The sequence below is a fragment of the Alosa alosa genome, chromosome 19 (assembly GCF_017589495.1).
Source record: "Alosa alosa isolate M-15738 ecotype Scorff River chromosome 19, AALO_Geno_1.1, whole genome shotgun sequence".
Lineage (NCBI taxonomy): Eukaryota > Metazoa > Chordata > Actinopteri > Clupeiformes > Clupeidae > Alosa > Alosa alosa.
In genome coordinates, this window is record NC_063207.1 from 22,528,695 (window position 1) to 22,542,609 (window position 13,915).

General features: G+C 39.4%; 1 protein-coding gene across 1 annotated transcript; it reads left to right on the forward strand.

Annotated features, from left to right (window-relative positions):
- The first annotated feature begins 5,566 nt into the window (after positions 1 to 5,566).
- Positions 5,567 to 13,675, forward strand: slc39a9 (solute carrier family 39 member 9). Its single transcript, XM_048228446.1, has 7 exons — positions 5,567 to 6,541; positions 7,225 to 7,333; positions 7,852 to 8,046; positions 8,179 to 8,247; positions 10,033 to 10,118; positions 10,563 to 10,697; positions 10,814 to 13,675. Exons 1-7 carry the CDS (start codon positions 6,446 to 6,448, stop codon positions 11,045 to 11,047), a joined length of 924 nt encoding a protein of 307 aa, XP_048084403.1. The 5' UTR covers positions 5,567 to 6,445; the 3' UTR covers positions 11,048 to 13,675.
- Positions 13,676 to 13,915: the final 240 nt, after the last annotated feature.

The following is a 13,915-nucleotide window of genomic DNA, read 5'->3' on the forward strand; positions in this document are numbered from 1 at the left end:
CAACTCTTCATTATCTAAGATGGTTAAGACTTTCCTTGTTCATGCTTGCCTCCATGTCTTACAATGTTATGTGTATCCCATTGTTTTTCAGACTGCACTATAGCCTAACAGGTTAGCATGTCAGAGATCACAGAGTATAGTTCTGTTATGAACCCCATACTGTAGGGTTCTACTGGTTGCAATGATGCAGCTATTATTGCACTTGAGGTAACTGAAGTATCCAATTTTCCTCTCAAGACATGATAGGGTAGCATAGAAAACGCATTACATCGGTTTCATGTAATTGTGCACAATTGTCATAACTACAAGCTAAGAATTATAATCCGCTTATATTTAGCATTGGTATTTACAGTATTAGTGATCTAAACAAGGCATTATATGGTTTTGTAAGTGCATTCTGTCTGTCTGTTAAACTTGGTGCCTCATATTTAATTGATATTTTATTGTTTATTTATTGTACTTACAATACTTTATGCCAGGATTGGGCAAATATGAAATCTGTCAAGGTTAAAATGGCGAATAATATGTAATCTTACACTGCATTGAAAACAATCTGCTTCTTGGAAGATCCTGTGATGTGCAATATGTCTTCCAATAAGCGTATTTAATTGTTTGGTGTGCTATCCAAAATGTACTGCAAAATAACAAGCCCCTCTCTGAGCAAAATATATGCTTTTTAATTTCCATTACTTATGCATGGCAACACACCACACTGCATCACAACTCTAATTTCCTCTCAAGCAGAATATAGCAACCTACAAACAAGACCCTTGAATTGACTAGCACAGTAGCACTTACAGTCGGCACTGCAGTGCCATGCTCATCCAAACTAAAGCAATTACCACTTGACAGTTAGAGGTGGGTTTCACAGAGATATCCTTGAGGGTAACTTTAATCATTCTTGGTTAATCCTGTCATGATCATTCAGGATATGCATATTACAAGTCATTTCAAGGCAGTCAAGGATCTATGTCCATACATATTTAGGGTGATGACTAACCTGTCTATACTTTATGTTGTATATTCTCTCTGAAAAAGCCTTTCTGTTCCACATATTTGCATTCATTAAACTTCCATAGCATTACCGTTCTTTTGCACCATATCTTAAAATGGAAACTGGCATTATGTTATTTTGTGCAGTGTATTTGCACCCCATCTTCAAATGCAACATGACAATCTAATAGATACATCTATTGCAGTTAAGGCAGAATACCTTGAAATCCTTCTAAACTTACATTCTCTGCAGTGAAATTGCTTCTAGTAGGAGCTATGTTGTCATGGTGTTTTATGTTTTATTGTTTGTATGTTGTGGTTAAGTGGTTATACAGTCATGTTGCAAGTTTTGTGAGATTACATTCTAACAAAAATGGACACACTCAAGGTCAATGGCAAAAGGTACACATTGAAGACATACATTGAAGGGGGCTTTACAGTGTAAGGGGATACAGGTAATGGTAGGTCTGTAGGCATGATTCCAAGTAAAATCTAGATATAGGGGTAACAAATGATTTTATTTGGCTGGAGAATCTGGGTAGTAAGATTTGAGGCAAGTGTGCTGACAGGGCTATTTCTAGGTTGTCATCTTCAATAGTCCCAGGCTGTCCTGTCACTGATCACAAACTTTCAGACATATATACCTTTATCTGTTGTTGTTGTAGTTGTTGAGTTCTTAAAACAGAAGTCATTCATAGGTTTGTGAATATGCCAAAATGGTTAAAATACTTTTCTGTAACACTCACATCAACATGTCTGTCTGTTGTTTCTGGGTATGGTGAATGGTTACATTTCAGAAATTAGGGCTGTCAATCGCAAAAAAAAAAAAAATCTAATTAATTACATACTCTGTGATTAATTCATCTAAATTAATCGCATATATATGTTTTGCTGTGAAAGTATTGAATAATCAGCATTAGTGACATCAAAGTTCAAAAACTCTTTTATTATTATTTTAATAATGGCCATAATAATCTATGATATGACCTAATATGCTGAGGAAATAAATTCAAAAGTGCTTCGGGAAGAAGTTGTTTTTCACATACAGTACAAGGTATTTCAGGTCACAGATATAACCTAGGGGACACAATGAAAATAAATTAACACTCCCCTCAATGTCAACACTATTTCTTTGAATTGATGTGCAACTTTAGAGTTGATGAACTCTGGTGATATGCAAATTCCTTGCTGCAGACATTGCAGAGGACTTTATTTTAATAAACACTTTATTTTTATAAACACATCAGGCCCTTTTTTAAAAGTAAATGTTCCAATCAATGATCTAGGCAGCACATTTTCTTCTCTCTCCTTCATTTTACAGTCTAATGGTTACTGACGGCTCGGGGTCAAAAATCATACGGAATCGATTAATCTGCGTTATTTTTTTTAATCAGTTATTTTTTCTCAGATTAATTAATCGAAATGAATCAGTTATTTTGACAGCCCTATCAGAAATATAATTAATTAAAATAACATGATGATGATGATGATGATGATGATTGTGATGGTAATGATGATGATCAAATATGAATAGATAAAGTATTCAATGATTACTGATTCATTACAAATAAAAGAGTTCCAAAATATATGAACAATGTTCAGGACACCAGCTTGAGATTGCACAGTTGGGTAAATCGACAGAATTCCTAATTTAGCTGGTACAAAAGAGTGGGGAGAAAGATATGGGTTCTACTTCTGCTTCATCCTCCATTTCTTCTCAGTTGTTTGCACAACCATATGGAGACCAGACCAGGCAGAAGTAAAGTATTGGAAGAGGAAAAATTAATCCAACAGCATTTATTTTAAAGATGTTTTTTAAAGTAGGTTAGGTGAATGTTATCATGGACATTTAATATGGTTTAAAGGCTTTGGTGTGGCTACTCCGACAATGCAGTAGGTTCTATTAGCAAGTTTTATAGCTATTTTATGCACGCAAATTACAATCTAAATCTCCTAAAAACATCCAAAAGAGCATTGACTTGTGTTGAAACATGGAGGAGCATTGTTGGATTCATTCGGTCCTCTTAATGAGAAAAGGTTTCTATACAACATGCCCTCTGGATCCCATTCCACCCACTCTTCTGCAGTCTATCAGACCTTGCTGTCACCCATGTTATTAATGCAGAACTCAGATCAAGAGACTTTACTTTATTATTTCAAACAGGCCACACCTTTGCTTAAAAAAACCTCGCTCAATCCAACTGATGTGACGAATTACAGTACCAGCCTTCTCCCTCATTCCCTTCTTGGCAAAAGTGCTGGAGAAAGTTGTGTTCCAGCATGATTAAAGATCTTGAAGCACGAAGAAGCAAGATCTAAAAAAACCTCGACTCTAATCAGTCTGGTTTTAAGAGTGTTTTTTCTGAAACTGCTCTTATCTGTGACTAAAGTATTGACAGCTAAAGCCTCTGCTCGGTCATCAGTTTTGATTTTACCTGACAAACAGCAGATTTGAGGCAAAACTTCAATCTTGTCAGCAGCATTTGACACAGTGAACCATGACATCCTCCTTTGTATTTTATCTGAGCTAGGAATTTCTGGAATAGCAGTTAATTGGTTTAAATCCTACATCATAAAAGTTCATTCAGTATGTCTTGTGGTATGGGTATCCAAATATCATTACCTCACTAGTGGTGTATCGGGGATCCGTAATTGGGCCTCTTTTATTTTCCGTTTAAACCATTCCTTGATGAGATCATTCATTCCCACAAATTGTCCTTTCAGTTAATGCAGATCATACTTAACAATGGGATTGGTTGGATTTCTGCATGCCTCTATGATATTTCAGTTTGGATCCAGGAATTCCCCAGCATATCAATATCCAGCTTGGATGATATTCGTTGACCCAAGCTAAAACGGCACATAACTTTGGTGTTATAATTGATGACCAAATTAATTTCTCAGAGCATGTGCCATGTGGCTTTATAAGGTCACATTAATTATTCATGCTCTATATTCGGAAGATCAGACCTTCTTTCACACAGTATATCCTAACATCTTACAGGCATGGTTATTTCCAAACTGGACTATTGCAAGGCAAAGTTAGTTACCTGTGACCGTGAGACCATTACAGATGATTCAAAATACAGCAGCACTTTAGTCCTTTAATCAGTGAAAGAAGATATCCTCTTTTAGTGTATACTCTTCATTGGCTTCCTAGAATTAAATTAAAATCCCTCACTCTGGCCTGCAAGACGTACTGGATCTGTGCATTCTTAGCATATGATTCAGCTTTCCTCCCCTTCTCGACCACTGCAGTGCTCTGATGAGCATGTGTTGTGCCGGCCTCCCATCAACAGAGATCACAATCAAGACACAAGACAGTTTTGGGATTTACAAGAAGCATTTAAAAAACATATATTTTTACCATTCATCTAACTCATTAGTTATATTGTAATTACTCCATTTGTAGTTACTCCAAGTGTTTATGGTTATTGTCATTATAAAGCCTTGCTATTATTGTTGTTATTGTTGTTGTTGTTGTTATTATTATTAAATGTATTTGCTTTTGCTTTAATCAGGTACTTTTGATGCTAATATTTATTGTTATTCTATGTTAATCACTTTGGTCACAAGTGTCTGCAAAGTGAACATAAATATACAGTATGTACTCCAATTTTCCAAATATCCTGAATGGAATATTGGCCAGACAAGACATATCCTACAACACAAAAAATAGCAAAATAAAGATTGAATATGAAAGCAAAGGTGCAATTTGCAATTCGATTCCTGTACACTTTTTTGTCAAAGTCAACAAATTGCTCCTCATGTTTTTGGGGAGAGAAATCTTGCTGAATCAACACTGATGACCCTCATGTTGCAGGGACAAAAATATTGCTGACTCATCGACTATTCTCAATTTTGAGAGTAGGCTTGGCATGTTTTTTTCCCCATACAACATGAAATGAATGCTTCTGTTAACCTAAATTGATTTTTTTTAGACATTTAGTGAATGTTGGGCCTCTTCTGCCCTCTAGCTTGCATCAACCGTACTTGCTCCTTCTGTCAATGTTGACACATCCTGGATTCAAATACAGAGGTGTAGCATACAAACATCCACAAACATACATTTCCACAGACCCATTTATGAACTAAGCTATAGCCTGAATGTGTTACAGATAGTTCTGCCTTTAATGGCCATATTGGAATTAAAAAGGAATCAATTTGAACATTGGCTCATTTTACCCTATTCCTTTGAGCCATGTCATTCAGGCTACTGATTTTCAGCACATTCTACTTTTTGGTCACACTTAGCATTAAGACTTTAATATAAAGTAAATGAAGTAGACCTAGGCTAGTGGTATTTGTCCAGGCTAAGTTAAAAGAAAGCCGTAAAGATTATTGGCATACATAAGAATATACATGAATGAGTATAGGCTAGTCCCAAATATCTGCTAATTGTGAACAGTCCATTTAATTATGTAGGTCTTCTTGAGAAGTAAGGATGGGTGCAGTTTTGCCTCTTTGATGTGATTAAATCACACAGGCCTACTTTATAAAGGAGGACTTTGATACACTAGACCTTTATTTTGACAAAATACTTCCCGTGAAACGGAAGTATCCCAGAGTTCATAACAAGTGCTCCGGTGACTTCGGAATGTAAACTGCTACTTAGCCAGTTAACAAGATTCAGTACAACCAGAGCCCGTTCTCTGGTACAACTCTTTGCCTGCTCAGGCGCGCTATTGATTTTTTGTCGGCGGCGTTAACGTTACCTCTGAAATTATTTAAACACAATAAGACTATCAGTAAAATTGCGTAATGGCTCATTACCAGTACATTTATGGTCGCGTCTTCATCATAAGTGGCATCAGTAGCAAGTGCTAACTAGGCAGGCTAGCTAATGTTATCTGTCGTATTTCCCTACTGTCTATGGTATTTTCTGCCACTGTGGCAAGGGACCATTGAACGTGGCTAGGTAGGTAGGCGATGTTAGCAAACAACGAGTTAAAGAGGATGGGTTTCCGTGTTTGTGGACGGTATCATTTTTAAAAACGAATATACATATTTAGCACACATTTGGATATACACTGATTTCGAATGTTGTTTGCATAATTTATCCAAATAACGTTACAATATTGTTGACACGGTTTTCCTGATTGGAGTGCTAACGAGAGCAAGTTGTGATAACGTTAACGTTAGTTTGCACACGAAGCTAGGTTAACGATAGCTTCTAGCTAGGTAGCGCCCGGTCCAGAGATCATAACAAACCTGGATGAACTTGCTAGTTTACGTTGATTGATATTGACTGCCCTGTTAATGTGATATATTCTTTTTACGCTACTTGTCAGGATCATTCCAGGGTCATATTGCTCTTTTAATTTGAATTTATCTTTACAGTTCACTTATAATTATCCTAGCTGGTAACAGGTAACGATTAACATTAGTATAACTTTGGCACTGCTGTTTGGATTAGCTTTGGTAACGTTAACGTTAAATTACTAAACGCAATATGGATGACTTCAGCTCAATCAGCCTGCTATCATTGGCAATGTTAGTGGGGTGTTATGTTGCCGGAACTATTCCTTTGGCTGTGAATTTTTCTGAGGTGAGTATCTTAATGTAAGGCAACGTTGTTAGGTCTTGTCAGAAAACATTACTGTATGCAAGTGCCAATAAACTAACGTGAACATCCTGCATTTCGGGTTTGAGAGCCAGTTGGCTAACGTTAACATACAGGCTAACGTTACACAGTGTACAATTGTATGCAAATGAACGTTTGTGAAATTCTAGAGAAAAATACAAGAAACTTTAACAAGCAGCATGTCTGATTCGCCACTCTCAAATGAAGTGGTCAGTTTTTACCTGAACGGTTAAGGTGAACGTTTCACCAAGAAGCTTTGTGGGTGATGGCAAATAGCACCCATTTGGTAGCGGACCACCTGATTCATGTCATGCCATTGGTGTTGGGCAGTTTAGTTGCTCATGCTCGAGGCTGTTAATCCAGCAAACGAAGAAGCACACTTGGGACCACTTTTGATAAACTGTTTTCAATCTTAGCATAATTTACCAAGTCCTGCATAGTTGTAGTGGAAAGTAACTATGCAGGACGTGGTGATTAGTTGTGTTAAGATTGAAAGCAGTTTACCTAAAGTGGTCGCGTGTGTGCTTCTTCAAGAGCCAGTGATGTTGATTCTGCATTGGCACAGTTTTGTGCACTGCCTAATAGATTTGGACCAAATATTAACATGGACTTTGTGAAGTAAATAGGCCTACTTATTTGTCCCTCAGGAAAAATTGAAGCTAGTGACAGTCCTGGGAGCAGGACTGTTATGTGGAACTGCACTTGCTGTCATCATCCCAGAGGGAGTCCACGCACTATACGAAGAAGTTCTGGAGGGTGAGTTTATAGACAAATCGTGCAGTTACACTATGGATAATGGCACACTTGAATTATGCAATCATATCCTTTTCCCATTATAAGAGTAACTAATACTAGCCACAAGCTTAGTTGCGTTGCCTACATTGCTATTTAAATGTGAGGTATATGAGAGGTGAAGGATACATCTGAACAGCTTGTGACTAGCACAATAATAAGGAGTTCTCCTTTTCTTCGCCTTAAAGGAAAACTCTGGTAATTTTTCACGTAGATCTCTGTTTATCGAGGTCACTGAGTACAGTCTGTACGCAAAATGATAAGAAGCTAGATCAGCCAGGCAGCTACAGTGCTCTGGGGGCATGATTTAAAAAAAATGGCATATTGAAAAGTTCTTCTTAAGAAGGCATGTTTTTTTCTTTATTGTATTTTATTATAGTACTGTAGTTCCTGCTTAAAGGCCTTAGGCCTTTTCTTGAGGCCTCCTGATAATTGTAAACTAGTAATTAATAATTCGGATGACCTTCTCTTCCTGCTTCTAGCTGGGCATCATGGACATGCGGAACTAGAGTCAGGGGTGTCAGAGCCCAAGGTGGCAGCGGAACCAGTTGCAGGTTCTCACAGTGAACATGGGCATGAACACCTTCATGCCTACATTGGAGTCTCCCTGGTCCTGGGCTTTGTCTTTATGCTGCTGGTGGACCAGATTGGTTCCTCGCACATGCATAGCAGTGATGGTAAGTTTGTTCAACACAACCTTTGAACTCTCAACCTTTGCCTTTAAAGTCAATTCTGAAGATAATGCCCTAGCTTCAGTGACCGGGCCTTTGATTGATCAGTTCATCTGAAAGTGCTTTTGTTGTTTCCAGATCCTGAATCGGCGAGAGTAGCTAGCTCAAAAATCACCACAACCCTGGGTCTTGTAGTCCATGCTGCAGGTAGGTTGAGAACTGGAGTTTTCTAGTTGACACAGTACTTTGTGTTCCCCAGAAGCTTTTGCTTCTCAGTATAGCTGTAGTACAGACATCTGAAATAAGATAAGAACACATTGGCATAGTGTTGCACGGTGTATCGATACTAAAAAGGTATCACGATGCCTTCACGCAAAAAACGATATGATTTCCGACGTTTTTAGAATCGATACTTTATTAAAATAATAACGTTCTGTGTCTGTGTGAACTGCTGCTCTCACTGCTCCTTGCACGCATCTAGGCAAGTGGAAGTGTCAAAGCAGGCAGCTCTGAGTGAGTCTTGGCAAGCAGCAACGTAAACATAGTTCTTTGCCGACAGTCCTCGGCCTGGTGAATAAAACAAAAGGTGATGTGAAATCTGGAACTATTTCGGATACATCGCGAATAGTGAAGGCAAGCCATCAGGTACACAGAGGCCCGTTTGTAAAATATGTTTGAAAGTCATTTAAAAGCAGTAGGCTACGCATGGAACTTGGCTAAACACCTCGCAGACATATCCCAACATTTTTAAAGAGTTCAAAGAACGACAGGTTAAATATGCTATAGAAAACACAACTACATGGTTAGTGCCAAGTTCTTCTCTTCTATTCTGTTTTAGTCTAGCCTAAGTGAAACGAGTATGGTTCTCTGGGATAAAGTTTAACCTTCCTTCATCAATGAATTTTGACGAGACATAACGAGCTGTAATCATAGGGTGCTAACGTGATGAAAGCGCGATGTTCACGCCAGAATAACATTACCAACACTACCAAACAATCTATTTCATGTTCGGTCAGTACTACTGGTAATATTAGGCATGGCATGTAAACTGCAATTTGTTCAGTAATTATTGCCCAGATGTAGGATAGGCTACCCGAAATGCGCCAATTAAAGCCCACAGCCTATATTACCACCGCGTGTTGAGTCCTAATAATAATAGCGGCTTATTGTTACGTGGTAGCAAATCATGTTATCAAAGAAATAGACGTAATGTAGGAATGCACACAGATATATTGCAACAGGTAATGGTGTAGGCCTATCTGACGAAGACCTGAGTGGTTGGAACGTCGTACTTGTAAACTGGGCGCAAAGAAGACTACTCACATTTTTCCCTTTGCAACTGTCAAAGAAATCCCATGAACACGGGAAGGCCTAGGGTAGCCTATTCATGGGTTTCATCAGGTCCCTTTCCACAGGTGTATAAAATCAAGCACCTTGATTATCAATGCAGACTGCATGGTGCTTGATTAATACACCTGTGGAAAGGGACTTGATGAAACCCATCAATACTGTACATCAGATGGCCTAAAGATTAGGCCCCTCTGCATAGCATTTAGTGATTTGCATGCAGTAATTTCAACACTGACCTTGATCTAGCCTAGTTTGGCTATTTAAAGCTACTTTATTGCTAAAACACAACACAATGTAAATGAACTATAACAAACAATAAAGGACTTAATCACACAAAGTAGGCCTACTATTTTACTGACTATAAAAAATAATAATTATGTAGGAATTTTAGAAGTTTAGAACCCAGAATTGACCTGCACACTACAAAAGTGCACCGAATTCAACACAAATGACTCAATACACTTGGAGGAGGTATGAGTCCTTTCTTTTCCAGATATCTTAGGATTTCGCCGTAGTATCGAGGTATCGTATCGAAGTCATAATTTTGGTATCGTGACAACACTACAATGGCATAATGAGTCCTTCAGCAAGACTGTACTACTTGCTTACTACTTTGTTTGTTTGTTTGTTTGTTTGATTCAGCTGATGGTGTAGCTCTGGGTGCTGCTGCCTCCACATCTCAGACCAGTGTTCAGCTCATTGTGTTTGTGGCCATCATGCTGCACAAGGTAGCCACATACATCTTGTTGTCAGTTTATTACATGCTGCACAAGGTAGCCACATACATCTTGCTGTCAGTTTATTACATGCTGCACAAGGTAGCCACATACATCTTGCTGTCAGTTTATTACATGCTGCACAAGGTAGCCACATACATCTTACTGTCAGTTTATTGCATTTTACACTTTTTTTTTCCCTATATTGTGGTAAATAGCTGTGGGGAATGCACTATGAAAAGTTTTGTGTGATCAACTCCACGTGGTGGTCTGTGTACTCGAGTTTTGAGGAGTACCTTAACCAGTTTAGTATTTTGATGATGTATTCACATAACCAGCTGTGAGATTTGCAATAACATGATTTACTTTTACGTGTCACAGTTAGCTTCTTAATAATTTCTAGTCAGTTGGCATTAAGTTGTCGTTAAGTGGATTCCCTCCTGTTTCCTGTGACAGGCTCCAGCTGCGTTTGGCCTGGTCTCCTTCCTGATGCACGCAGGCCTAGAAAGGAATCGCATTCGCAAGCACCTGCTGGTGTTTGCCTTGGCAGCACCGGCCCTGTCCATGCTCACGTTTCTGGGCCTCAGCCAGGTACAGCTCTCTCCTCTTCCTCTTTCCCCCCCCCCCTCATCTTCCTCATCATTACCCTGTCTTTTCTGTTAGGCTGCTGGTTCAACAAAATCTCTTTTTTTATTTCTCCCATCCAGAGCAGTAAGGAGGCCTTGTCAGATGTTAATGCCACTGGTGTAGCCATGCTCTTCTCCGCTGGAACCTTCCTCTATGTGGCCACTGTGCACGTCCTGCCAGAGGTGGGTGGCACTGGCCACAGCCACGGGCCCAGTGCGGGCAACAACGGGAAGGGACTGAGTAAAGTGGAGGTCGGTGCCCTGGTGCTCGGATGCCTCATTCCCTTGGTGCTGTCCATTGGACATCAGCACTAGATGGGGCTGTCGGAAAAGCCAGGCAGCGGACGGACAGATGGATTGGTGGATGGATGAATGGATGGATGGATGGATGTAATGGTGTGGAGAAGAGGAGAAGAAAAAGACTGAGTTTTAGTGTTTCAGGCCATACACACTTCTCATGTTGCCATTTCTGGGCCCCATGAATGGCTAAGATGGTGTTCCTGGAATCAGGTCACTGTACCGGAACCGAGTAAAGGTGACCGACAGCATGGGAAGGGCTGGAGGGAGAGGGACTGAGGTTCCAATCACGGTACTGACCCACCTGGGTACCCACCAGATACCACGATGTCGACCTTCCCTCCGAAGAGCTCCTCCCTCCCGTACATGACATGTGAACATGCTGTGTGGTGGAATGCTGACGTGTTCCATTTCATCTTTCTTTCTTAGGCCTTTTCCCCCCTGTGTAAACGGGGCTTTGTAGTTGGACTTTGTAAAGTATGTCATTGGGTATTTGGAAATGTTGCATCAGAGATAAGTCAACGAACTCGACAAGTCAAGTGTTAAAACGGAAGGGCACTGAGCAATCAAGGAGCCAATGTGGGTCCAAGTGTCGCATCATGTTTGCATTATTGAACTATCTCACGTCTTGCTTTTAACATTTTAAGCTTTTTCTTTTGCCTTGCACCTTCATTCATTTTAGTCACTGGATCAAACATTACAAAATAAACAAGTGCAGGGATCCCAAGGAATTTGGTTGATTTCACAGTAATAATGTCTAAACCTAGACAGATTATTGTCTTGGTGTGTGAATGGGCTGTTCACATGGTCTGACAGTCTTAACCTTCAGTTAGCATTTGAAGTGCTTAACTACCCCACATTGTAGATGTATGTAGCAACCAGTCTGTTGAGAAATTACACAACAGACACCTAAGACCACATTTGGCACACAGAATAGTTACATATAAATTGGGAATTTCTCATGCATCTGTTGTAAGTACCGTCTCGAGCATTAAAGATTGGCCCAAAAACACACATTAATATTTAAATACAATTTGATTTAAACTAAAACAAAGACCAGTGTGCTAATGTAAGATGGAAGATTCAATGCAGAGATTATGCCTGGTGATGTTCTCCAAGCAAACTGTCATATCTATTGTCTGATAATACCCTCTCTGAAAGGCCTCTCCAGTTTCATTGTAGATCACTTTGGCAGATATGGTTGTTCTCATTAAAGTTAAATTTGCTCACATTGAGTGGCTGACAAATGATGTGCTCAGCACCACCCGGCTGAAGTAGACTAGTAGATCAACCGACCTACTGTGTCTGTAATCTGTTCATAGACACTTCTCAACATGTTTTATATGTGTTCAGAACCTCTACAAACAACACAAAAATCAGACTATATCCACAAGTGACTGCCATTACCCACAGACTTGCACCCTGTTTCCCAGAGCTTATTTCAGTTTTCCTCATCTGTCCTAAAGCTGCTGTAAGCTATGTTAGCTGTTCTTGCTAACATAGGCCAGACAGACCAGATCTCCCTACCATGTGCTGAGCACACTCAAAAAAACAAGCAGGCAGGAATACCCATCCAGACAAGTTTTCCGGTTATTTAATACATTTTAATTGTTCTGATTATTGCTTTCTTTTTTTCTCTTCTCAGAGTATCCATTTTAATGATGGCCATCATGTGAAGATGGCTTGTATGTTGTTTAACAACTTTCAGGTGAACCATATAATATGTATTTGTCAAATGGAAGGTAGGCAAAGTTCTCCTTCGCTCACTGGTTTGGTTCTATGTGTCTGCAGACCTCTGAGTACAGCAAGGGCAAAGCAGTTGTATATATGTAATATCTTATACTGTACAAACAAGCGGTGTGTTTTATTCACGAGACCAGGTGCTCACCATTGGAGACCAGAACCACTCACACTCTTATTCTTAGATGGTGAGGAAGAGAAAAAAAAATGAAGTGCTATATCTTAAATTGTGTGTAACATTTTGTCAGTCACAGACATAACCAATGTGTTACGTTTTCTTTCTGAGGTGTGAATAGTGGTGTAATCCACTTCTAAACAAAACTCACTGTGTATCCACAAAGACACACCGACAAATTGGGCTTTCAGGTGAGGGTGTGCCTATTGAGTGTACTGAGGGTGTGCGAATTGGACACTGATGTTGTAAAGGATACCGAATGGGTTATTCCCACAACACTGCAACCATACAGTATGTTTTGGAGTTGTCCTCTGGACAGCCTTGGCTATGTAGCCCCACCGCCTGGCTCTTGGAGGGAACAGCACAGCCTCTGTAATGACTGTAGAGGGAGGGAATCACTCACCTGTATGTAGAATTGGGGTCAGGAAAAAGGTGATGGGATCACAAATCAGCTGAGTGCTTTGTGTATACCATACCTGTAGATAATCTATATTTTCAAAAGTTTTTTTTTTTTTAAAGAAAAATAAGTGGTGTGTTTTAAAGGGAATTGCCCTCATTTGGTGACTGAATGATGGTGGTGAGGAACAGGTTTGGCTTACTGTCAAGCCAACAGCGTTATGTGATCATTCCACAGGGAGTCTGCCTTATTTCTTTATCTTGATTGTGCAACTTCAGCTGAAAAACTATGTGTTAATGATAATGAATAAAGTTTTTTAAGGTTCTGTAAGGAACATACTAGTCATTTTTTGTGTGTTTTTTTAAATACCTTATTCTACCTCCTACTGTTTTTGTTTTTCCCATAAAGCATAGCATGCTTTTTCATCTTTCTGTTTTGAAAGTAAGTCGGCCTTAGCCACTGATTATGGTTGCAACCAACCCAACATGCAGTCGTTCATTATTATGACTGACACTGTGAAGAGATGACTGCGCTGTCTTCTGGTGTTTTGTCCTTTATCTTTGTGTGTTATTAA

Bases quoted from the DNA above. Each gene is read 5' to 3' on its own strand.
- slc39a9 (XM_048228446.1), top strand. From the start codon at position 6,446: ATGGATGACTTCAGCTCAATCAGCCTGCTATCATTGGCAATGTTAGTG. The intron at 6,542-7,224 runs GTGAGTATCTTA...TTTGTCCCTCAG, and splicing joins TGGCTGTGAATTTTTCTGAG to GAAAAATTGAAGCTAGTGAC. The intron at 10,119-10,562 runs GTAGCCACATAC...TTCCTGTGACAG, and splicing joins TGGCCATCATGCTGCACAAG to GCTCCAGCTGCGTTTGGCCT.